This window comes from Oryzias latipes, chromosome 11 (assembly GCF_053564925.1).
Source record: "Oryzias latipes strain Hd-rR chromosome 11, Olatipes_Hd-rR_3.1".
Classification (NCBI taxonomy): Eukaryota; Metazoa; Chordata; class Actinopteri; order Beloniformes; family Adrianichthyidae; genus Oryzias; species Oryzias latipes.
In genome coordinates this window covers 9596408-9621762 of record NC_136247.1, presented here as the reverse complement: position 1 = coordinate 9621762, position 25355 = coordinate 9596408, and the positions used below count along the sequence as shown (strand labels likewise).

General features: G+C 42.8%; 2 protein-coding genes across 12 annotated transcripts in view; both read right to left on the bottom strand.

The window, feature by feature from the left end:
- Positions 1-706: 706 nt before the first annotated feature.
- Positions 707-14331, bottom strand: thrap3b (thyroid hormone receptor associated protein 3b). 2 transcript variants are annotated; one of them, XM_011481117.4, is made up of 11 exons: positions 13949-14331; positions 9468-9598; positions 7700-8509; positions 6846-7439; positions 5229-5395; positions 5038-5149; positions 4817-4892; positions 4146-4327; positions 2421-2652; positions 2103-2249; positions 707-1436 (listed from the first exon to the last, which is right to left on the bottom strand). In XM_011481117.4, the coding sequence occupies exons 2-11, from the start codon at positions 9581-9583 to the stop codon at positions 1215-1217; spliced, it is 2658 nt and encodes an 885-aa protein (XP_011479419.1). In that variant the 5' UTR covers positions 9584-9598; positions 13949-14331; the 3' UTR covers positions 707-1214. The 2 variants fall into 2 exon arrangements, with proteins under 2 accessions (XP_011479419.1, XP_078810863.1); XM_078954737.1 differs by lacking the exon at positions 13949-14331 and adding an exon at positions 12326-12349.
- A 3439-nt stretch (positions 14332-17770) lies between these two features.
- map7d1b (MAP7 domain containing 1b) overlaps positions 17771-25355 on the bottom strand; it is a 36011-nt gene continuing 28426 nt past the window's right edge. For 6 of the 10 annotated variants that reach the window (XM_011481125.4, XM_011481121.4, XM_011481120.4 and 3 more), the window contains 10 exons: positions 24081-24226; positions 23866-24008; positions 22650-22870; positions 22198-22459; positions 21893-22073; positions 19876-19980; positions 19744-19794; positions 19614-19662; positions 18323-18547; positions 17771-18232 (listed from right to left, as the gene is read on the bottom strand). In XM_011481125.4, coding sequence (XP_011479427.1) covers positions 18222-18232; positions 18323-18547; positions 19614-19662; positions 19744-19794; positions 19876-19980; positions 21893-22073; positions 22198-22459; positions 22650-22870; positions 23866-24008; positions 24081-24226 — 1394 coding nt within the window. In that variant the 3' untranslated portion in view covers positions 17771-18221. The remainder of the gene's footprint in view (positions 18233-18322; positions 18548-19613; positions 19663-19743; positions 19795-19875; positions 19981-21892; positions 22074-22197; positions 22460-22649; positions 22871-23865; positions 24009-24080; positions 24227-25355) is intronic. The other 4 variants (XM_078954733.1, XM_078954736.1, XM_011481122.4 and 1 more) reach the window with 1 other exon arrangement.

Below are 25355 nucleotides of genomic sequence, written 5' to 3'. Positions count from 1 at the left end.
GAGGTCAACGACTTCCTGCCTTTTCCCGCCAGTCTGAGGAATTCTGCTTCTGCAGAATGTCTGGATGCAGCTCATCCTGTTTACTCCACCAAGACAAATGCCCTTTAATCATCCTTTAGAGAAAACATCTGATTAATCGTTTCTTTTTTAAAAGCTGTTCGGACCAGAGTTTGACTCAGCTTTTCTCAAAGTGAGAATTTGTGCATTTTAGGGCATATCAGGTCTGTTTGATGAACATGAAAAAACTAGGTCAAATAGTTTTAAAACAATTTAACATTAATTGAATAAATGATTAACCAAGTTTAAACTGCAGCAAACTGAAAACCATTACAAAGTACTCTTTTTTTGACAAACAGATAACAGAATAATTGTTTAGGAAACTAAAAACAATTGTTTAACAACATAAATTCTATCATTTTCAATCGAAATGTACTTAAAACTGCATCTATTTCTTGTTGATCATCTTAAAGTTTGCTTAATGTACTTCATGTAATCTCATCTTTTTACACTCACAGGAAATAAAAGTCCTTAAAGCAATATTTAACTACTTCAGTGCTTCACAGCGCCCCATAGTGGCGCTGTGGGCAAACAAAACTCGTTTCAGGGGGGAAAAAACTTGCCTTCATCTAAAAATGCTTTTGTATTTAGGTGTTTTCATCAGTGACATTTTTTTCCACCTTTTAGTATGAAGGATCAGAGAAAAGGCTCCGAATCACAGAGATTTATTGAAAATTACAGTTAATTCAAAGCATGAACAGTAAAAATGAAAAACTGGAGTCTCGGATCCATGCAGTTTTCCCGCTCGGCTCATCTCGGACAAATCTTTACGTTTCAAAGCTGCAGCTTCACAAAAACTCACACGACACGTTTCGGAACCCAAAAAGACACGGCGCTAAACCCAAAACAAACCAGAGAAGATGTACTGCTACGTGAAAAAGCACACGTGCACACACGCGGAGCTCAGGCTGCTGGACAGGGCTGACGCTCCTGTCGGATGGAGGCGGCTGATTGGTCCTGTGGATCCGGGTGAACGACAGATGAAAGCCTTCGAACGCCCTCCTCCTCTAAGGCACGGAGCTTTTTATTTGCAGGAAGGAAGATGAAGCTTTGACGGTTAAAAAGAGGGAAATCTAAAACTCTCACAGTAACGGTGCGTCTCGTCTACACTCACAAACACGTTTCAACCGTCGAGGAAGGGGGTGGGGGTGGGGGGTTTATGGCTTCAGGCCATCTGCCCCGCTCTTCCCCTCCTTTTGCTCGCCCTCGCCCCCATCGTCCACCAGCTCGCCCTCCTCGCCCCCCTGGAACATGTCGTGGGTCCACTTGGGGCTGCTACCCCCCTTCCGGTACACGAAGCGCCCGCGACGGGGCAGGAAGGAGCCACGGCCCCGCCCACGGTTGTCGATCCAGGTCTTTTCTCCATCGCGATCATCGTGCTAAGAAAAGAAAAAAAATGCATCAAAATGTTAAAACAAAATTAAGGGATGCCTCAGGGATCTATACTGGGTACTATACTTTTTAGCACAATTAAAGGAACTCTTGGCCTTAATTGGTTGATAAAACCATTATTTTAGTGAGTCCTTAGTCTTTGTTTGACTAAATAAATTAGGTCAATCATCAAAAATTCTATGTGTTTGTTTTTATCAAAAAAGAAAAAATAAATTTAAAAAAAAGTAGCTTAACGAACAGGAAAAAACAGGAAAAGGGACATTAGTCTCCAAAAAGTCACAAGGAAATCCTTTCCAGAGAACGAAGGCCAGTCTAAGCTGTTATCTGTGTATATCATGCGCTCATCTATCACATTTTCATTAGTTTTTACTTATTTAAAAATAAAACAAAATATAAGGACATTTGTTGTGAATTAGCCAAACAGGCTACAATCACAAACACTGACCTGGAACGCCCCAAGATTAAAAAATTCAACATTTGAAAGGAAGGAGCAACATCTGTAGTTGATGAAGAGGAGTTCTTCATTTCCATCTGTTGATTTATAAGAACTGATAAAGCTTCATGTTGGCGCTCTGCTGCCCCCTGCTGGATCAGGCTGAGACGATCTCTAGAAAGCTTTAACCGACATGACCTTCTGGTGGAGCAGGACTCACCAGGTAATACTTCCTGCTCTTGGGGGTGTATTCTGGGTCCCACTCCTCCTCGGGGGGGCGAACCGGAGGGTTCATATTGGCAGGGTTTCCATTGCTGTTGCCAGGGTAATTCCCTCGGTTCCAGCCTCTTCCTCTGATCCTGGGGAACTGAAACCAGAAAAATGGGGGTTTGTCCGGGATTCTCTGCAGCTCAGACAATAAAAGGGTTGGAATCAAACCCGTCAGAATCTCTTGTGAGCCGCTCAAACATACGTTACCTTCACTATACTCAGACAGACATTTACACCACCACCACCAACACCATGAGGAAGAACTCACAAATCCTCGGCCTCTTCCTCTCTCTGCCATGTGGCCCTCGTAATCTCGGGGGCCTCTTTCTCCAGGGCCCCCATAGTCCCTCGGCGGATAACGCGGGTGACCGTAGTTCTCCTCTGGATGCTCCATCCCCTCCCCTACATACTCTTTGCCCCTGAAAGGAGGAGGATAAGGGGACGGGGAGGAAGAGGAGGAGGAGGAAGATGGAGAGCGATCCCTCTTCTTCTTACTCTTCCTGTCAGGAAGCAAAGAAGCCGTTAACATCTGGAGGGAACCGGCAGTACAAACATTTCACCTGTTGTGACTCTCAGCGACATGAAACTGGGAGGCAGAACCATGACTTGTAGATTAAAGACTTGAACTTGATTTGTTGCTGAAAGTTTATCATCACAGATGAAACAGAACATCTGAATACTTCAGGGATTCACTCTTTAGCCATTGAGTCCTGGAGGACGGCACTGATCTTCAGAAATACTTTGAGACACCGTGAAGAAACTCATATAAAAGTAAAGGAACAGTCATCGCCTCCATTCACTCCGCTGCACTTTCAATGGCCGTTCTGAGCTCATCCACTAAACAAATTTTTTCGAAGATCCTGAAAAATTACATACAAACATTAACAGGTCAAATTCACAAACCAGTTTAAATTCATAAACTTGTTTTACTTCAGTTTTTTTAGAAAGAAAAGTCTAAAAGACATGACGGGATGTCTGTTCCTTATCTCTACATTGTGGCTCTTTGGCTTTGCAGAAAAATGCCAACGATAAAAAAAGCCTATTAAATCATGTCGCTTTGGTTCATTTATCTTTGTTATTTAGGTTTGGATTGGTTTCATGTCAGATAACTGAGCAAAATGATGTGAAAATCTCTAATCTACTGTCTGAGTATCTTTACTGAAGCAAATGTTCTTTTCTTCTGCTGCACAACAGTGTACCTGCTGTGCAGAGGCAAAGTTCCTAAAGACCCACTCCAATAAAATGTTTTAACACATTCATGTGACATTTTTCTAATGATGGAGGACATGTATAAAGAAAATTAAGATTCAAACAGCATTTTTTAGTATTTATTCAAATCGTGAATCAGGAGCAAACGAATAGAAATGCAGTTTGAAAAAGATTGTATCTGTTTTACGCTGGGCGGCCCACAAGCTCCCTTTTCTCTGCATCCACTTGCAGACAATGGATCCATTTTCATGTTTTCTTCATCTGAGCTGGCATCTGACTCAAAACTGTACGGCTGTACGCCAACAGTCTTGCCATAACTCAGAGGTGAATTTCTGATGAACTACTGCCGCTTTGCAGAAATATGTCCTCCAAAACAACAGTTTTTTTGCTTTTGGCTAATTATGGCATAATCATAATCAAAAGACCACTGTGGACGCTTTTAAAATCGTTCAAAACATGATTAGAGTGGGACTTTAATGTATTTAACAACATTTTATATGTACAGATTTTATTTCATTTGAATTCTAAGCCAACATCATCAATTTAAAACCACTTTGGACTTTATTTCGTCTTTATATTTAAGAAGGTTTGCTGCAAAATGAGGATCTTAGGACACAAGGTGTATTTTATTTTGAAAGGAATTTGTGTGAGATACTGTCAAAATGTAAGTTAACTGTATATCAAAGAAAAAAATTGAAATTCATTATTCCAAATCTTTAAAAGTTGCATTTCATACATGACTGGCGTAACCGTGTCAGAGCTGTAAAGTGGTCTTCGGACGTACTTGGACTTCTTTTGGTGTTTTCCGGATTTCTCAGTGGACTGTTCCCTGCTGGGTCCTCGGGAGCCCTCGGGGCTCCTGCCTCCCTCGCGCTTGTAGTCGCGTTCCCTCCCGGCAAACCTCTTACGTCTCTCAATATCCAGGCGGAGGTCCATCACGTCTCCTTTAAACTTTTTTCCTGGATCCTGCGGAGACGGGGGGTGGGGGTGGAGGGAGGTGGGGTTAGTGGGGAGGCGAGGGGGGCGCATGTGAAACGAGCCCACGCACAGATGAAGGTGTTGTTCTCTGCTGCTGAGTCAGCACAAGCTATGTGAAGCAGGTGTGTGTGTGTGTGTGTGTGTGTACGAACATGCATCAACATTAACTGACGTTCAGGGTTTTTCTGCTCAGGAGAAAATACTTACGCGGCAAAGGCACAGAAAAGCGTCCCTTGAGAGGCTTGGACTCTGGATCTTAATTCACTTCCTTTAAGCCTTTTTGCTCGGGTTCGTACATATCAATCAATAACCATATCTCATAGGCTGGGGGGGCTTTCTTGGCACTTATTAAACACAATTGGGCTCTTTTGATTTAGAAATACGCATCCTTTGAAAGAAAAGCACAAAAGCTGAACACGGCCGCTCAGTTTTGGTCAAGACTCCAAACACGTCACACGTCTATAAAGCGCTCGTCACCTTGTAGCTCGACTCGTCCAAATCCTCAAAGAGGTGAGGGTGCCTCTTAAAGGCACTGGGGGAGACATCGATTCTCCTAAAAGGCGGAGAAAAAAGGTGGAGAGGGATCAGAAGCACAAACGTGGAAAAAACCATCAATCTGAGGTGATTTTGTGTATTTTTGGTCATTTCTGTCGGGAAGGTGTCAGCGTTACGCTGGCGGCGGCGACGGCGAGGGCTACCTGTGGATTTCTGGACTCTTCCTTGGTTTCATCATTTCTGCCTCTGCAGCTTTTCTTTGGTACATGGCAAAGCGTTCACTCAGACTTATGTCAGAGGAAGGGAAGTGTTGTGCTGGGGAGACAAAACGACAGTCAACGATACGTTCGGAGCGCCCCGACTGTATGGGCGAGCGGCGCCCGGGCCGCTCTACCTTTGATGTAATGCACGATGGAGACGATGTGCTGCGCAAACAGCTCCGACGGGCTGCGCCGCAGCTGCGCCGACTGGACGTGCTGGAAAATGGAGCGGAACTCCGGATCCTTCTTGGAGGAGTTCGGCAGGTCGCGCGGAATGAGCCGGTCCTTGGAGAGCGAGGAGCTGCAGGGAAACGGGACAGCGGTCAGGAGGATAACTTAACTCTGGAAACGAGGAGAAAAGCAGCAGGAGTCAAGTTGCTAACAAGTGATGGATATAATGCAGAGGCCCTTAACCTTTCCACAGACCGGTTAAATGTCAGACAATATTTTCCCAGGCTGGTCCGAACGAGCCAAAGAAGCCATGGTGGCATCAGAAAACCGTCAGAAATGGATTCTGTGGTCCACTTGGTTTGTGGTAAAATACCCATAAATTTTATTTTTAAGAAAAAATGGATTAAGCTTCTGGGTTCTGAAAAATCTATGTTTCCCATTAAAATGCAAACTGTCTGTTGATGTTTTACAGATAGTAAAGATTGAAAAGAAACAAATTTGTTGATCTGTAGAAGTCATCCCTGATTTGTAAAAACTCCATGAAGCCAAGAAGATTAATCCTATCTGGAAATTATTTACATATTGATTCATCATGTATTTCTCTGTAACACAGAAGAGTATTTAACAGATTTCTGCCTTATTTAGCTTTGATGTGGTGAAATTCTTAAAGGTCCTTTTCAAATGTTTCCACAAAACCAAAACTTTATTTAATTTAATTTGTATTTTGGTTTAAACTTAAACTTGGTGTGGAAACAATCAAAATGTGAGGAGAATTTCCCTTTAAACGCCAAAGTGAAGGCTAAATTAAGGTGTGATAAAAAACTACTACAAATTAAAATGACAAAACTGTTTTCTAAAGATAATAATAAATAGAAATTACCATGTTTGAAACCTTCTTATCAGCAGATGTATAACAATAGAGTCAGTCGTGGATCTTTTTAAGACTTGTGACTGAAGCTAGCGACTTAACATACGTCAAGACGAAAGTGGTGGACAGAGTTCAGTAATCAGAAAATAGAAATAATTCAAGTTCCGTATGTACTTTCTTTGTCTGCAGCCCGGAATCGAGCGCCCCATAGACCGGTACTGGTCCGCAGCCCGGAGATTGAGGACCGCTCATTTAGAGCAGGGGTGTCAAACTCATTTTCACTGAGGGCCACATCAGTATAGTAGCTGTCCTCAAAGGGCCAGATATAACTCATACATGTAACTAAATGTAATGAAAAACAAACGTAACTACTCCCTAATGTTAAATAACTCATTTATTTATTTATTAGGTAACGCTTTCTTTTGCATAGAAAACATATGTTTGCTTGTTACTCTAGCATAAATCCTTTTAAGTTTGATTCTGTCAGGTTAGGTTATATGGACAGTGTTTAAGTTCTAATATATAGTCGCCCAATCCGATATTTTAAGTCCAATCCTCCCTAGATATGAGTAAATACACATCGATTTTTATTTTTTATTTCAAGAATGAAAAACATTTATGCTCTCGCGGACCACACAAAATGACATGGCGGGCCACATTTGGGCCGTGGGCCTTGAGTTTGACACATGTGATATAGAGGATGTGCTCATACCTCGGCAGCTCCTCTAAGGAGCTGAATTTGAGCTCGAAGTCTTCCCTGGAGGCGGAGAGCGGCCGTACAGGTGACGGATCCGAGGGAGGAAAAGCGCCGGGGAAGAGCGGCCGCTCCTTCATCTGCGGGGAAGCGCTCCTCCTCTGCTTCTCCTTCTCCTTCTTTTCCTTCTTCTTGGACTTCTCCTCTTTCTTGGAGAGCTTCCGAACCTGGTACATCTCATCCTCCATGGCGTCGGAGGGATCAGCTGCCTCTCGGCGAGCTTTCTCCTTGGACGAGTAAGACGTGGAGATGCTTGGCTCATCCCCCCACTTCCCGAAAATGTCCCGGGCTGTGGGGGTGCGCTGGGCGTCCGCGTCGTCCGGGATGACCCTCTCTTTCAGCCCCTGCGACTTCAGGAACTCCTCCTCTTCTGGGTCGAAGAACGGCAGAGACTTGTCGTCCTTGGAGTCGGCGTAGGCAGAAGAGGAGACGCTGAAGATCTCTGCAGACTTGGAGCTCTTCTCCTGCTCGCGGTCTGCAGCCAGCGCCTCCTTCTCTCTGCTGCTCTCCTTCTCTGCTGCCTGCTTCTTACTTTTGTTCTCAGCCAAGAACCTGAAAGATGAAGGGAGGTGCTGTGAGCAGCAGGAGATGTGTGAGGAGAACATTTTCTGAGGATAAGTGAAGAAGGGTCTAGGAGCAGGGATGCCCCGTTTAGTTTAGCCATCAACTTTTGTATTTTATATCTCATTTGATGTTTTGTACAGTCAGTGAAGCCTGTAAAGACAAATGAGTTGTAATATTTGGCTATATAAACAAAACCAAATTGAATTGAATAAAAGATGAAGAGGAGGAGGAGGAAAGGTCTGACGTACTTCTTGAAGGCGGCGGAGATTGCAGAATTGTCTGCAGGTTTGGCGTCATCCTTTGAGAAGAAGCCGAAACCACTGAAGGTGGCGCTCTGTCCGGACTTGGCGGGGCTCTTTGGGGGCGGGGAAGGAGAGCCCACACTTTTCCACATAGAGGCTCCGCCCCCTCTGCCCTCAGAGGTGGAGGGAGTGCCTTCTTTCTTTCTGTCGGGGCTGCCCCTTTTGGGGCTGGCGTCAAAGTCGATCCATTTCCCGCCGGACGCCTTCTCGATGTTGCCGCCCTCTCCGACCTGACCCGGTTTTTCAGCAGAGCCTTCGGTCCGCTTGTCCTTCACATCCTTGGAACTGCGGCGGCCTTTGCTGCTGCGGTGCCGTGGCGACGAGGAGTGGGATCTGGAGGAGTAGCTGGAGCGCCTGGAGTGGCGGGACGGTCCTGATGAGGAGCGGTCCGAGTAGCGGGAGCGGCTCCGGCTTGGCGAGCGCTTCTTGGGCGTGCGGGAGCGGGAGCGCCCCCTCCTCGGACTGTGGTGCTCCTGATCGTGACGGCGGTCGTGCCAGCCTCCGCCGCCCCCGCCACCACCTCCACCACCGCCGCCCCCGCCACCACCACCCTGCCAGTTAGACTTGTAGCCGTAGCCGCCACCTCCCCGGTTTTGGTAGTGACCGCGGGGGTAGAAGCCCCGGTTCCGGCCACGGAAGTGGAATGGCCGGCGGTAGCCACGGTTGTAGCCTCTGAAGCCTCCTCGGTTGCTCTGATAGTCCCGGGAGGGGTAGTTTCTGTAGGACGGAGAGTGGGAGCGGGAGCGAGACCTAGAACTGAGAGATGAAGAGGAGGTGAGGCGAGGCGGAGGCACAGGCAGGCAGCAGTTTATGGAAACAAAACAAAGACACGTCCTCTAGAAAACCCAGAGCTGTTCTAAACCTGCCAACTCGAGTGATCCTACAAAACTGAGGGGAACGTCCACCATCGTCCAGAGACCGGTGAGAAACGGAGGAAGCTGCTCTGCTGTTGGGAAGAGTCACCGTTTTATCTGCTTCAGGTTTAAACAGATCTTAACTTTATGACCAACAGCTGATCGAGTTCATAAAGAAAAGGGTTTCCCGAGCTTTTGGAACTCAGAACTTTTGCTAAACCCTCCAGGAAGATGTAAACATTGGAATAAAAGCCTCATGTCTGCGCATGAATTACTACAAAAGATGTTGGTTTCCGTGTCAAAGTTGAAATGTTTGATCAAATCCATCAATGACTGTGTCGTTTCTTCATTTCCAGGTGAAGATCAAAGCAGTTTGTCTTTTTAACAACTATTATTAGCACTTCTGTTAACAGAAAATGTGCAGAAATGTGAAAAAAACAAGAGGGGAAAACAGTGGCTGACCAGGTAAACAGGAATATTTCTGTGTCTGCAAACACACGGAAACATCTGAATAATAATAACAATAATTAAATTTTGGGTCGCCAAAAGGTTCAGAATTTGTTTTTTAAAACCAATCCGGAAATAAAGCTTCAAAAAATGGTCAACATCTTTCATCTTAAAGCAAGTCTCCGTTAAACAGACAACTTTGCTGTAGCAAGTTAAACCTATTTAGACTTTTTTTCCTGTAAGCGAGGAACAAAAAAAAATTATCCTCCAGAATTTTTTTCTTGCTATGGCCCTAAAACTCTGTCTTAAGAGACACGCCCTGCCTGAAGTTCACAAAAACTCAATGAGAAGATCCTGACCCGATCCACAAGTCTGGTCAGAACCAATCTCTCCAAACACAGAACTGGACTCACCTGTAGCGGCGCTTTCTGGACCTAGAGCGGGAATGGCTTCTAGATCTGGATCTGGTGTACGACCTGGACCGGGATCTGGAACGGAGTCTGGACGGAGAATCCGGAGCCTTCGACATGTTTATGCGGCTCACCTTGGAACGGGAGAGAGAGTTCAGTGAATACTGGAGCGGGTTCTGGAGGTGGCCGGAACACGAGTAAAGATGGAAGCAAAGGTCGGGCAAACACAGGACGACAAACAAAACTCACAACTAAACCAGCGCACACGCATTTTAACTGCAAACACACAACTGCTAAGAGAATCAAGAACTAACAATATGAAGTTTTAAGACTTTAAGAATTTTGGTTGGATCCATCAGAACCAAGCATTCCTGTGCAGAGTTAGAACCATGAGTTGACCCGAAAGCTCAGTCAGACCTGAAAAAGGAGGAAGTTAAAAAAAAAATTAAAAAAAACAAGAGTGAAACTGAACTGAATGGGTACATTAAAGGGGTTTTTAACATAAAACTCCCCCCCAGGTCTCTGTAAATGTTCAATCTGACTGAGCGCGCTCAGAAGAGCCCGTCTCCATTTGACCCAGAAGAAAGCTCCAACCTCAGCGAATGATTAACAGAGAAGTGAAGCTGCTGCACAGACCAGGGTCTCTCTTTACAACACGTGAACTTTGACCTTGGATGTGAGTCGATCCTTTGAACAGAAAAACAATTCAATTCAATTTTATTTGTATAGTCCAAATTCACAACAACGTTCGTCTCAATGGGCTTTCGTATAGGTAATTGAAAAAGTTAAACATAAAATCAAAAGGATCATGAATACATAGAATTCATTAGGAAAATATTAAATTGAACTAACAAACTGACTAAGCCAAACTGGCATACCTGCCCTTAGACCCCCCTTCGCGGTAGTGAAAAACTCCTTAAAAAAATGGATTCCGGAAAAAACGAAGAAACCTCAGGGTTGCCCACATGAAGGAGGGATCCTTGGTCCGATTTACCAGAACTCATAGAGAAGAATTAACTTATCTAAATATCTTTATTCTATATTTTTACTCAACCTGAGCAAAATTCCGATTGTTTTTATGGTTAAAATACGTGTCCTGTTTAATAACTCTGTTTACCTTTTAGGTTTTTTAACTTTTTATTCAAAAACATCACCAGAGCAGCGAGGAGGAAGATCCACTCTCCAGCAGGAATGAAAACCAGAAATTCTAGAAAAACCTGAACGGTTTACTGAATGAATCAGCAGGGAAACCAGGATACCAGACATCCTGGTCATGTGACAGACAAACACTAAGAGTACATCCAAAAACCCTCACTACTCCCTGAAAACGACAAATATGACTCATTCACCGAACATTTTACGAAGAATTGTGTTCTGATGATGAAGACTTGAATGATTTATATGAAGAAAAAACATTTATTTATATACTTTTCAAAAAAAAAAAAAACAGATTGTTATTTTTAATGAGCATCAATGCACTCCGGTTTTTTGCAGAGACTTCTAGGAAATATACAGGGCGCTGGGGTTTGGAATAGTTGATTTGGACAACCTGAAAGATGGTGAACGCTCTTTAGGGTGAACTAAGTAGAGGGTAAAGAAGCAATTCAGGCAAAAGCTCCGAATCCAGGCACTGTTTAATCTATAAAACGTAACTTAGGTGTTTATAAGTTAACTTAACAGGAAAATAATCGCTCCCAATCAGGAAGTAACATATCTAATATCAGAATTGTCATTTTGTGAATACAATATCCTCCTTTTTTCATCTTAAACCACTAATAAAGCAGAACATCTTCTTATAACCAAAGAAAACTACTTTTGGAATAAAAATCAGGAAACAATTTTGAATATTTTATTCAACTGCACTGTATCTGAATTAACCCATTAACATCTGAGCTTTAGCTTCAGTAACTCTTGAACCGTTTACATAATCAACTTCAGGTGGATTCTGAAGTGGAGAAAAGCAGCTTGGCGCTGATATGCCACTTTTTTGACACTGGTGAAGTGTTTATGTGATTAAACATTAATCAGCTGATTCTGACATGGAGAAAAAGTGTTTTTTGTGCCGTTACATGGATGAGTTGTGAGAAATATCTGATTTTACTACAGAGAACCACCTCAAAATAAAAGCATGATCTTACATAATAATCTTTACTTTTACAGGCTACTTAAGCAAGACTGTAACCACGGTTACCTGGAGACAGACTGACGCTAAACTCTGGTGTTAAGAGGCCTTTTCTCATGCTCTGTATTCCTTTTCAGATGCAGGACAACTGTTGCCATGAACCGGTCAACAGCGGCTGATTCATTAGCCCCGCCCCCACAACCTCGTCAGAGGAGAACTTCAGGGCTTCTTTCAGCAAACCTCATGTCTTTTTCAGCTTCAGATCAGATCAATTTAAAAGGCCAAAACAAGAAGTGAAAAAAAGAACCATTGAGATTTTTACAATTTTACAATCTAGCTAATAGGAATTTTTTTGTTTGCTCCAGATTCACAACGATTTAAATGAACAATCTTAATTTTCTTTCTTTATGTCCTCCATCATCAGAAAAATGCCACAAAAACATGTAAAAAAAAACAACTAAATCACAATTTTCATCAAAGTGGGTCTTTAAAACACACATTGATGTTAGAGCACATTTTACCAATATGTGTAACTGCAAAGAAAAACCCACAGCGTTTCTTTAAAATATTAACCAAAGCTAGATTTAAAAGAAATTAATTCCTAATTGATCATTTCTTAGACAGTGCAAATGAAATCATGTTTTTCTAAATATTTTCTGGATTTTTTTAAAGAAAAAAAAAAAAAAACTGCATGGACTTGTAATTTAATTGACAAGGTTATGGTTAAGGTTAAACTTACTTTTGGTTTCAAATCAGCGGAAAGAAAGAAGCCAAAGCGTTACTTGTCAGATCCACCAGAGTAACAAGAAACTTGCTTTCGCTTAGAAAGTAAACACTGTAAACACTGTCTTTTTCCAAAACAGAAACAGATGTCAGGACAGGAGAACAAATGCAGCATCTGTAAGCCTCCACTGGATTCTCCTTTAAACAGACGACAACAACTGGTTTTCTTGGTTTGGCTGAGATCAGGTTTCACCGTGTGCAGGAATTAATGCAGAACTGATGTTGCTCAGAGCTGGAATACATGTTCAGTTTGATGTAGATGCTGCACAAACATCTCTGTATCACACTGTAAATGCATTCCAAGGTCAAAGACATGAAACACACAGATTTCCAAAAATGCAGTCTGTCAGCAGCAAAAAACAATGAGACTAAATTAAAAGATTAGACATTAGTTACTTCAAGATTATCCTTCATGACTTTAGTTCATTGGGCTTTTCTTAAACTTCTATGACGCTTCTTCAGGAGTAGGTAAGAACCAGTAAATTAGAATTTGTTCCTCCTTTATTAAGGAAATGCAAATCTACACAGATTATATAAAACATGCCACATTTCTGCAGTTTAACTCCTTTTACTGACTGTTAAAAGCAGGGGCTGTAAGCTAGCAGGACAGCATGTAAAAAAAATGGATGATGGGAAGTGGGGGAAGGGCCTACTAATGTCTCAGCCACAATTCAGAGGCAGATTTCTAATGAACTACTGCCGCTCTGCAGAAACTGTGTCCTAGAAAATGACACCTAGTTTTAATTTGGGCTTACAAAAAGGCATAGTCATAATACATTTAACAGTTGAATTAATGTTCCAAAATGTCTGTGACCCCATGGCGGATTATTGACCGTGTTAACAGGGGAAATTTCGTATTCAAGACAAACAAGAGTTGTATTCAAATCGTAGACAAATCGTATTCTAAGCAGGCATGTCAAACGTAAAACTAAATATTGTATTCATATGTTTTTATTTTAAGGTGTACACAAAGTATTCATTTGTGCACAATTTTGTATTTATGCATGTTTCTTATTGACAGTTATCTTACCTCATGATAGACCTGACTGCATTGATTAGTTCTGGGAAGAATTTCACATTATATGTTTGTTTTTTCTCATCCCTGACAATCCTAATCGTTTATTAACTAGTCTTTACTTACGCAACGGGCGTCAAAAAGCCTCGATTGAACTAAAACAAACTTGGATTACTGGAAATGAATTAGGCGCCAGTGTTTAATAATTGTACTATTCCTGGATGTGATGTTTCCTAAAACAAAGGCGTCGAGACAACCCAAGTTGTGATTCGGTGCCATTTTAAATCCTGTGAAGTTGGTTTTGAAAAAACCAGCACCAGACAGACTCAGTCAGAGCAGCTTCGAAAACAACAAAAGTGTCTTCATCATTACTTGTATAACTAAAGTAAATATGCAAAATCTAAAGACAAAAAATACTGTAATTGATACTTAACAGCTTTAAACGTGCGTGGATTAACCCTGTTCGTCGATTTCGATGAGTTTCAAGCACGCGCCCCCATTCGCTATTGCTAACTTTAGCAAACCTTTAGCAAGAAAGGGAAAAAAAGATAAAGATAGTCTTACCTGTCTTTGTTCTGATAGACGGGTTTCGTTAAGATAGATTAATGGATTACTAAAGGAGCGACGAAAGCCTCAAAAGGTCGCCGCTGGTTCTGCAGAACTTCCTGGTTCCTCTGACCCGAAACCCGCGGATGTGTGTTAGCATACGAGATGTTAGCAAGCTAGCAAACGGAGGGATCCGCCGCTCGCCTTACAGAAGAGTCAAGCGTTTCTCTGCGGCTTTGAGTTAAAATTATTTACCTGAATACGCCTTTGCAGTAACGACAGTAAAAGTAGTGTTTCTAATTTTACAGCAGACACGCTACGCGGCAGCTAACCAGCGAGTTCCTGCTTAGAGCGTTCCTGCTTAGCGTACGGCCAGTGCAACCCTCGCGAGAATCTGCGAGAATTTCTTTTTCTTATTTTTAAGTCTAAAATTCAGATAGAAATTTTTTTTCACCAGAATTAATAGGTAAATGTTTACCAATGATATAATACAAAACATAACTAAATAAATATAAAAAATGTAGTAAAAATGTTTAATAACACTACTACTACTACTACTACTACTACTACTACTACTACTACTACTACTACTACTACTACTACTGCTACTACTACTACTACTGCTACTACTACTACTACTACTACTACTACTACTAATAATAATAATAATAATAATGATAACAATAGTAATGATTTCAGCCATCGACCAATGAATAGTTTTGGTATTGTACACTTAAACATCAATAAAAAACATCCACATAGTGTTTATTATGAATATGAATCTCTAACCTATTTTTTTGTTATACAGAACAGATGATCAAGCACATTTCTATTCTTATTTTGTTTGATAAAACAGCCTTTTATGGTTAATGGCAATGAAGGGACAGAGGATTGATGGATATGCATGTGTGTCACTCTGACCCTGTCCTCTGCGGGTCACGCTGCACCTGTCAGCTCAGGGAGCTCATGGTTCCTCATGGAGACGAGGGAAACAAACCCCAACAGGCAGGTGGAGCTGGGTCTCTGTCCGCAGCCCCCCAATGCTTTTTTTGGCAGGAGCTCTGTCACAGAGGATTAACCAGGGGAACAGGTGAAGGTTTGACGCACCAGTCCTTTCAGCTGTCATGATCCTGCTTATAAAGTTATGTTTTCTTCGTTTATTGTTTATTAAATAACATTTGTGGTTATTATCCTTCGAAATATTTCAGGATTTTCTTTCTTTTTCTGTACTTTCTCTTTTTTATTTGTGCGTGTTTGGCACACCCTGATAGATTTCTAAAGATTGAATATTTAGAATTTTTTTTTTTCCAAAATAATTTTAAACTCCCTCTTTAATTCATATATCCATTTGAGTGTTTTATCTGTACACACATTCAGAACAACTCTATATTTTTATAATAATCTAGATAAATGTAATGTAGTTGATAGTGGAAATTGTCTTTTTTTTTTCAAACGTTGTCATGACATTTTCAGATTTAGCCCTTACATTTTCTTTGTTACATGTTCATCTGGTGCAATTTTTCTGCTAACGATGCCTATTACTATTATTATTAGATGCAGAATTATCTACAAAAGCTATACCTTGCATCACTGTTTTTACGTTTTCAATCCATTTAATGTTTATTAGTTGTTTTGTACAATCTACATTTTGGTCTTTTTTTGGTATTTTTGCCTACACTCTTCCAGCAAATGTATTGCTTTAATTAACATAATTGCATGAAACATGAAAATAATTTGAAGTTAAAATAAATATCCAACTTTGGGATTTAAAGGAGTTCGGTGACCATGGGGACCCCAGACAGGTCAGTGAACTAAGTTAAGAACCATTTTTAACCTGGAAACAGTTTTTTATTTCAATACAGAAATATATTTTTTTCTTTAAGTCTGTTCAGTTTGTTTTTATGGTAGAAGTGGCTTCAGCTGCAAACTGAAAAGCTGTCAGGTTTGCATCTTTTAACATCAAACACCTCCCACTCTCGCAGACACACGCTGATTTTAATAAACTCTGACAGATCACTCTGCAACCAGAGGCTGCGCTGTGCGGTGAGCTGTTTTTGGAGGCCGGCTTCATCTGGTGAGCTCATCGGATTCACTAGGGCAAAGTGGGTCAGTCCGATGGGGCTGACGGGGGCTGACAGCACAGACAAAAAACAGCAGAATCATGTCAGGTTTGTTTTCAGAGTTTCCTGATCAGTCTTCCTTTTTATATGCCCTCATTTTAGGGGCTTTTAAAGCTGGGTTCCTCTTTTCTTCACAGAAGATTTGAGGTCAAAGTTCAAGCCAGCTGATGGTTTTAGGACAGCAATAGGGCAGACATTTTAAAACACAAAGGAGGAAGCGTCTTCTCTCTGACAACCTTTAATCAACAGTTGTGTGATTTCCTTCCGTCCTTCGGGCTTCATGTCTAAGGGGATCATAAAGGCGGAAGGGCTGACTTGGTGCAGCAGCTGCAAAGTTTTCAGCAGTTGGAAACATGAGGTCCATGCACATCGACAAACTTTTGAATTACTTCTGTCCCAACATTAACTCACCCGTGTAAACTGATTTTTGCTCAGCATTTCGGCTGACTCCAGGGCAGAGGAGCTCAGAATTTCAACCGCTGTCCATGTCAGCACCTAAACTGAGGCGGGAGTTTCATGGTGTTAGTCTCTACCGCTGATCTGCTCCAAAAAGGATCCACTCCCATGAAAACTGTCTTTTATTTACATGTTCTCGTGGTATTTTTCTGATGATGGAGGACATATATAAAGAAAGAAAGTTAAACTTATAATTGCCCTTCGGAATATTTCTTTATTTAAATAGTCGTGAATGAGGACCAGACGATAAAATACCATTTAAAAAAAGAGTGGATTTGTGACAATAAGATTCATTAACGTTTTCGTTCTCCTCGTCTGAGCTGGCATATGCTTCAAAACTGTGCAGCTGGGTAGCTCCATTTTATTTACACCACTAATGTTAGGTTGAGGGTGTGAGGGGCTGTAGGCTAGATGGAGAGTATAAAACACAGGGACGATGGAAAGGGGGCGGGCTTACTCTGCAGCAATGGTTCCGGCCACAATTCAGAGCAGAAATACAGCCGCTCTGCAGAAACTATGACCTAGAAAAGGATTTTTTGATTTTGGCTAATCATAATTAAAAGACAACTGGGAATGCTTTACAAATAGATCAAAAGATGATCAGAGTGGAACTTGAAATTGTAGTAGGGAAATAAGAGCATGAGGATTTCTAATCTAATTCTGTAAAAGTAATGTAGGTCACATGACCCCAAGTTCTTCTTTAGAGTCATAACTTTGATCTGTAAAAGCTCTTTGTGCCTTGTAAATAACCTTTTAACTGAAATTTTGAGTCTGCTTATGTGTGACTTTAGTGAGTTTTAATCCAGTCCAAAGTGCGCCACAGACCCCTCAAAGATCTCACTTACCTAAACCTTAAAAGTCCTTCAAGACGCTCTGAGACATGTAGACTTTCTTTTGGGTCATCAATCATGAAAGGACGATTCCTCCAGAAATGTCAATCATCTCCTAGAAGCCTGGAAGCTACAAAAGTACCAAATCCACTCTTTGTGTTGGCATGTTGCCCGGCAGTTCAATTCAATTCAAATTTATTTATATAGCCCCAAATTACAATAGTCGTCTCAATGGGCTTCATACCGGTAATTGCATAAGAACATGAAACCAGTCATTGACTTCGATGGGTAACTGCTAAACTAAACTAAACAGAATTAATTAATAGAGTGGGCCTCCTCTGTAAGGAAAACTCCTAAAAAAACAGACTCAGGATAAAAAATGATGACATTTGTGTTGTGAATGGCATATGGCAGTGAGTACACAGAGCCGGCAGTCTCGGTCATAAAGCTTTATTTCACAGGCGTCCTGCAGCTGGGGGGGCGTTCTTTACATTTCTACCCGCCGCTGCAGCGTTAAATAAATCCAAGACAGAAAACAGCAAACGCACAGTTCAACGTAAGATTACAAGGACAACATCACAGACGGTAATAATAGCAACCACTGATCCGGGTCGCAGAGCGCAGTTCAAGACTTTGATACAGTCAGCCATCTTTAAGGTGCGTCATCAGATCTGCAGGTGACGTCTGAGTAAACCTAGAAGAAAAAAAACCCATATCCAAGTGCTTCAGTTTGAGGGTTCAAAGGTCAGCTCCTCTTCCTCTGGGTCATTCCGCTTGTTTGGCACTCAGTTTTTCCGGAAGCTGCTATGCGTGTGCGCATGTGTACATGTGTATGTGTGCGTGTTATCTCTCAGCTCCGGCAGAGATGCTTGTTGCCGTGACGACTCACAGGACCTCTGTGGAGACAAACAAGACAGCGTCACACCTCGTCGAAGGTGGACAAAGACAACCTAACGGTGGACAGTGTGGTAAAGCTTTAGTTGTACCGGCAACATGCTGCGGCTTCATCGGGGCCGTCTTCATTATGAAGGGCTCCGCCCCCTCAAAGGTCAGCCGCGGCTCTCCGACGCGGCCACTCGGCTGCTGCTGCTGGAGGATCCCCAGGTTTGCGTCTGTGGAGACGCCGTTGTGATGAGTGGCGGGCTGAACACCGTTAACGACCATGTTGCCTGCTTGCGACGCAGCAGCGGGGACCTGCAGGTTCCCAGGGGCTGCATGGAGAGCAAGGCACAGTCAGAAATTTATCACGTGCAACAAACAACAAAGAAAAAAATCCTGCTGGACGCAGGATGAATCTGCATTGAGGTTGATTTTATCAGAACTTAGATATTAAGTTTCAGTAAATGACAAAGAATCTTAAAAGCAGTGGAAAAAAAGAAACAAATCAATACTGAAAACAGAAATCTGGTTTTAACCAGAATTGACTCCAATCAAGAAAAAAAAATGCATAAAAAGAGTGTTTACCCTCCTTAACTTTCCGGTTATTCTAGAACATTTCCAAAAATGCAAATTTTCATTAATAACCTTAAAAAGAAATTCCTGAATATTTTCAGAATGTTTTTTTTTATTTGTTTAGAAAAATTTTCTTGAAATGAATTCAGAAAACTTCCAGAAGACCACTGACTCGTTTAATTACTAAGAAAAGGTTTTGGAAAAAAAGGAGGCAAAAAGAGCCAACACCCTTCACACATGGACAGGGAGAGCGGGAACCGAACTTGCAACAGGAAGTCGACCAGTCCATAGGAGTCCGTTTTTCTCCCAATAATTTCCCCTTTTTAGGACATTTTCTCAATTTTTTGTTCCCCCTTTTAGTGTTTTTGTTCAATTGTTTGCATTTGTCTACTTTTAACTGTGTTTCAGGTTATTTTGGGACAAATCTGAGTTTCAAAAAAATATTTAAAAGCTTTTTATCTCAAATTTATTGTTGTGTTTTAAAAAAAAAAACTACATTTGTCTGCCATGGTTCCAGAATTATTCACTCAGAACCACGAAGCCTTGAAAAAAACCTTTTAAAGAATCTGCTCCAACTTTTGGAAATTCCCTTCTTTTAAAACATTTTTCACAGTTCTTAGACATTCTTTCTGAACAAAGCTCGGAGACAAAGCATGAACATTTTCCCAACATTTCTATTTCCAAATTGTTCCTCCAAAATTTCCTGGAAGTTTCCAGAAGTGTTCACCCGTAATCAAAATGTTCATTTTTTTCTACAATCTTGTAAAAAAGGAAAGTAAAAAAGTTGACAGATGAGGTTCGTCCTCCTGATGTTGCGACATTTACCTTGTTGGGGCTCTGAGCCGTTGACCTGGGGAGGTCCTCTGGCGTCTCTCTGTGGTAAAAACAAGTCACATGGTCACTCATGAACCCCGCAGGAAGTGCCGCCTTTCAGGAGGTACACGAGCCTGCCCACCTTCTCTCCTGCTTCGCTCTTGCGAGTCCTCTTCATGATCTCCTCCAGACGCTGAGCAGATCAGTTCAGATTAGACGTTAGCCGCGATACAACTTTGAACTCCAAAGCAAGAAGCTCTGGAGCTGCCCTCACCCTCTTTCTCTCCAGTCGCTCCTGTTCCTCCTTCTGGAAGTGCTTCTCCCGCTCCAGGCGCTGGCGCTCAGACTCCTCCCGGGTTTTGGCTTCGGCCTCTTCCCTCTGAAATAAAACCAAAAAGTAAATAGGTTGGGATTTGAGAGATTTTCCAGATGACACGAGGGCTCCTCGGGTGTAGTGTCACCTCCTGCCTGCAGGGGGCAGTCTGACCTCAGTCTGACTTAGAAAATACAGGATCAGCTGTTGCAGGAGGAGTTTTAGAGCCAGTCAGACCCACTGATCTGGACGTTTCCTTCAGCAGAATTGTTATGCAGATTCTCCAAATATTATTTGAAAAAATAAATCCAGATTTTAATTTAAAAAAAGAAGAAAAAACCCAAATAGTTCACTTTCAGAGAAAATAAAGACCACAAGAAAATGCTCAATTGGACATCCTGTGCCCCCTTTCTCATCAGGCCGATCCCCGCAGTCCTGACTGCTATGGAGGTCACCAGCTGGCGTGGTCCACACTGAGCATCGATCCCACAGACTCCCAGTAATCCCCAGCCTGCGATGTGGGGGCTGCGCAGATGCTTAATGAGCTGGCTGGATGTGGATGGTGGCGGCTCAACCCACAAACACAGAGCTTTCACAGATTACTTACAGCTAACCAGCAGGGGTTTAATTCACGGATGATGGTTTGATTTCCATCAGATTACATGGAAACCTCTCAAGGAATTATCAGATCAGGGTGTCCAGACTCTTGTTCTGCTGCCAGCGTTTGTCGCTCTGACACCAGGGAGTAGAACCTCCAGGTTTGAACAAAATCTAGATCCTGCTATAAAAAGTTCTGCTTTAAAACCTGAAAAGAGCTAAAATGATCCTGGCCTTTTTTAAACCGGAGCGGTTTAATGTTTTCACGGCCCGGACCGTGCGTGGTTTCCCTTAACTTCTGAACAGAAAGTTTAATCTCTGCAGCTGCTTTAGACTTTATTTGTTTACTAGATTTCATGTGGGAAGCCATAATATGTAATATAGATTCCTCCTGAACCCATAACTTTACTAACTCAGACGCCAACTTCAGCCTCATCTGACTTTTAATGTGTGATGCATAAATACAAAAAAAAAACAATCAGTAAAACTGGAATTTACTAAATATTATAATAAATGTGAACCCATTGTTTATTAGCAGCATCCTTGTAACATTAGGTTGCTGTATATATCATTATTATTTTGGCCTGTTGGAACAACTGTAGTAATAAATCCATATTTGGAGTAAAAACTCCTGGTTTTTCTGTGAAATGCAGACTTCTATTATTTTGAAGTCAAAGGCTCTTTTTCTGTTTCCTCACCGGCTCATTTCTGCAAACAGAAACTTTCCAAAGACTAATTTTGCTAACTTTGTGGCTTTCATTTAGCAGAAAGTAGCAGGTGGATTTTCAACGCATCACTGTGCCACTTGACCGGCATCAAGAATAAATCGGATGTGGTGGAGAGAATTGTCGTTTTCCAAAATAAAACGTCCTTCAGAACTGGAAACATTGTAGACGGTGTTTTTCTTTCTCTGTGGCCCACTATTGGTGTTTCATATTCGTGGTTTCACGTATTCCAGGATTGTTTTTCAGTCGTGTGACTCCTCTGCTTCATCACAAAATCTCTGACAACTTGCGGATTTTTTCGTTGGAGTCAAATCTCCGTACAGCATAGGTGTTGCCGTTGTGCTGACTTCAGAGCGGCCTAAAAAAATGGCGAGCTCCTTCAGCTCTGAGCAAGCAACCAAAACGCCCCAAAAAAGTAACGATGCAGCAGGAAAAGCTCTCGCTGTTCCACAAGCTTAAAGAAGCTCTTCAATACTTCAAATGTCTTTAATAAACGTCTGACAAAGCATCGCCGGTGTTTCCCAAGTGTTTTAAATTTTGAATTTTAGGAGAAAAAAAATGAGAAAAAATTCTCTGGAACTGCTCCTGCTTGAAACATTCTGGTTGGTCCTCGGAGGAGGTGCCAGCATGGATCAGACTCCTGAAGCTCCCCTCACCTGCTTCTGCAGCCTCTCGTTCTCCTCTTCCTCGGCCTTGGCTCTAGCCTGCGCCTCCTCCTCCTCCTGAGCTTGCTGGGCTTCATCTCTCAGCCGCTGCTGCTCTGCCATGAAGCGGGCCTCCTCCTCTCTGCGCTTCCTCTCCTCCGCCTCCCGAGCCATGGCCTCCTCCCGCAGGAGCCTGAGGAGAAGACACAGAGCTGTGATGTCACATGTTCCTAACCAGATCATGAAGTGGCTGGGTTCTGGTCATTCCTGGTTCTGCCCTCATTTGTTTGAATGCTCTGGGGTTTTTGGACTCTGACCTGCTGTGGCGCTCCTGCTCTAGGCGCTCCTGCTCCTCCCGCTCTCGCTGCTCCCGGGCTTGTCGTCTCTTCTCTGCCAGGGTCCGGGCCGCCTCCTCAGGGTCGTTGGTGCCTGCCGACGGTTTGCTGGTGGGTGCGACCGGGGCAGGCGCCGGCTGTGAGCTTGGTACCGATGGAGGAGGTCCTGCCTGGACCTGAGGGCTCATTGAAGGTGGAGTGGCGGCGACGGAGGACACCACAATGGCGGGAACGTTGCGGCCAGCTGTCAGTGGACCGAAAAGTGTTTAGAGGAGATGATAAAAACTAGGTCGGGTTAAAAGGTTCCTGAGGAGCAGAACCTCTTCTGAGGAACCTTTGGTCTTCAGAACCTGAGGAGGTCCATGCTCTGACCCGGTCAGGGGTGCCTGCGTGCAGCCCCATCCCACTCTCAGTAAACAAGGATTGCCACTTACTCTTCCTCTCTTCTGCTTGGTCCGCCGCTGGAGGTGCCGGTCCGGTCTCCACGGCAACCGCAGCAACCACCGGAGGCTGCACCCGGACTGGTGTCTGAGCCCGTTTTGGCCGAGTCTTTGTGCCAGATGCAGGAGGAGCCTTCCTGCCGGCTGGGACCAGAGGAGAGAGGGGCCGGCTTTTAGGAGCGGGAGAGGGAGGTCTGTTCTTGGGCCTGGGGGTGCTGGGGAGCAGAGACATGAGAACGTCAACAACAAATAGAGGGAAAAATAATGGAGGAGGCAAAAACACCAATCTGATGCTCACTAAACTGAACAAACATCTAGACTTCAAATGTTTTCTGTCAGGTGTGGTGGTGGAGGGTTGATGGTGTGGGTCTCTCCTGAGCAGAGCCTGGACAACTTTAAGAGCGGTGATTCTAATGAATGAATAAAAAAATAACCAAAACAGACAAACTTCTAATTAAATTAACGACTGAATTTTCTTCATTCATTCTTTTTCCCCCCTAATATGCTAATTTGGTGGTCGGAGCTATTCTGGGGCTGAACAGGAAGTGGCTACAGCTGTTGACTCTTCTCTTCTGGATTGCAGCTGGCGGTTGCCGTGATACTCAGGGAAACTATATCGATTTGAAAATCAAAATACCATTCTTGACAGACTTTTAAAGCTAATTTGTTCAAATGTGGCAGCAACTTTCCACCAGGGGGGCGATAGACTATAAAATGAAACACCTTCTCCAGTTAATCCAGAAAACCTTCAACCCGCCATCAGGATGTTTTGTTTTGTCTTCACGTGGCCTTAATTGAAGCTGCAGCTTGAAAATATTATTTTTAATCAGTCATAGAATCACAATTTTTAAAATTCATCAGATCCTTTAACAACAAAAAATTGATTATTGGAATTGAAAGTTTCATTTTTTTATTTAACCAGATCCAACTCTTTGTACTTTCTATGTCTGGAAGTTTTTACTTATTTGTTTTCTTTTTAAAAGGTTTACATGTTTGGAACAAAAAAAAAATGTCAAGCATAACCGAAACTCACAAACTCTCTCCAGACGCTGTGGGGAACACCCACATATTCTGTGGTGTTCCCCACAACTTTTAACCCGAAGTCTGGTTGGTTTAGTCCGCTGCCATTGCTCTGTTGCTTGGTTACGATTTCTCGTGAACACAGTTTTCCAGAACGCGTTCCTGAAGGATGAGTGATGGGGGTGAGTACCTGCTCTCTTGTCTGGATCTGTGGTTGGTGCCGGTTGGGGACGCCGTCTGTCTTTTTTTCTGCACTCTTTCTTTCGTAAGAGCGTTTTTCTCCTTCTCGTTCTCCCGCTCCTTGTCCTTCTTCTCCTTCTTCTTTTTATCCACCTGCAGGGGGCAGTGACAGTTCTTCCGATCTGAACGTTTCCACAGGGGCGAACGGCCTTCCCGCGAACTCACCGGCGTGGAGTTGCGCCGTCGCTGCCGCTGTGTGATGTCCGGCGTGCTGGCAGAGGAGGCTCTCCAGCGCTCGCCGGCGTTGCGGTGCTGATGCGAGCAGGCGCTGAGCGGGCTGGCCGAGGCTGAACGGGAGCATTGGTGAGAGTCTGAGCGACAACACACACAGGGAAGACACACACTCACACCATGCAGGGCAACGACAAAACCACACAGCAGCTCCACTGAGACAGAGGAACGAGTTCAGCCTTACATCACAGGAAGGGATCAATGATTTAAAATAATAACATTTTTGTTCTATTCACTTTAGGGGACACACACCGGCGTTTTCAGGGTTTAGGTCCATGTCGTTATTTTGTCTTTACTTTCCCAATCCTTCCTGCTTTGGTTTCTTGATTTGCTCCAAATTTGGAACCCTAAAAATGAACCAGCCTCTCTCTCTCTCCAAGGCTGAGAAGGAGGGAAATTGTGTTGCCATGGAAACGAGGCAGAGGAGAGATGTAGGGCGGCCTCTGATTTGAGTTGGGTGATGCAGAGAACAAATGATGAACAAGAACCTCAGAGGAAAAGAAGATCATGGAAGTAGTTATAAATGTTCGGTTTCTGATTACCAATAAAGATTTGTAAACATGATGTTTGTTGGCTAATATCTGGTTTTGTTTTTCCTTAACTAATGTCTTAAATTTCACAAAAACTCACTTAACAACTTTATCTTGCCTCAAATTGAACATGATGCGCTGCTTTTCTTTTGCGCATAAAATTTTTACCTTGTGTTTTGAGTTTTGTGTCGAAATATGTCATTTATGACATATATGTATGTGCCTGTCAGTCTTTTTCTAAAAATTTAGGATAAAACTATGTTTCCATGGGATTGGTGCCATGACGACAGTTTACCTCATGAAAACTTCATGTGATCAAAGTTAGACCAAGCAGGAAAGAAGCTGGTTGGAAACCAAGCATAACATCATTTTTGGCGTGTTTTAGCACTGGTTGCTATGGAAAGTAAGCCAAATTAGTTTGCTGTAGCGGGATAAAAATCTACACATCTGTTCATTAGACTCAGTCTAGCAAAAAACATAATGGTTGCTATGTGTCTACATCCTCACAGTGGCAGCCAGGGTATGGGCGTGTCAAAAATAAACACTGGTTGCTAAGAAAAGCAGACGAATGCAGTTTCTTGTAAAGAGGAAAAAATCCACACATTTGTTCATTAGATCCAGATAACCTGAATTAATCATGGTTGCTATGTGCTATCTCCCTCACAGCAGCAGGCATGTT

Coding starts and splice junctions, on each gene's coding strand:
- thrap3b (XM_011481117.4), bottom strand. CDS start 9,583: ATGTCGAAGGCTCCGGATTCTCCGTCCAGACTCCGTTCCAGATCCCGG. Junction 2,250..2,420: donor GAGGAAGAGGCCGAGGATTT/GTGAGTTCTTCC, acceptor TTCTGGTTTCAG/TTCCCCAGGATCAGAGGAAG. Junction 1,437..2,102: donor AGAGCAGGAAGTATTACCTG/GTGAGTCCTGCT, acceptor TTCTTTTCTTAG/CACGATGATCGCGATGGAGA.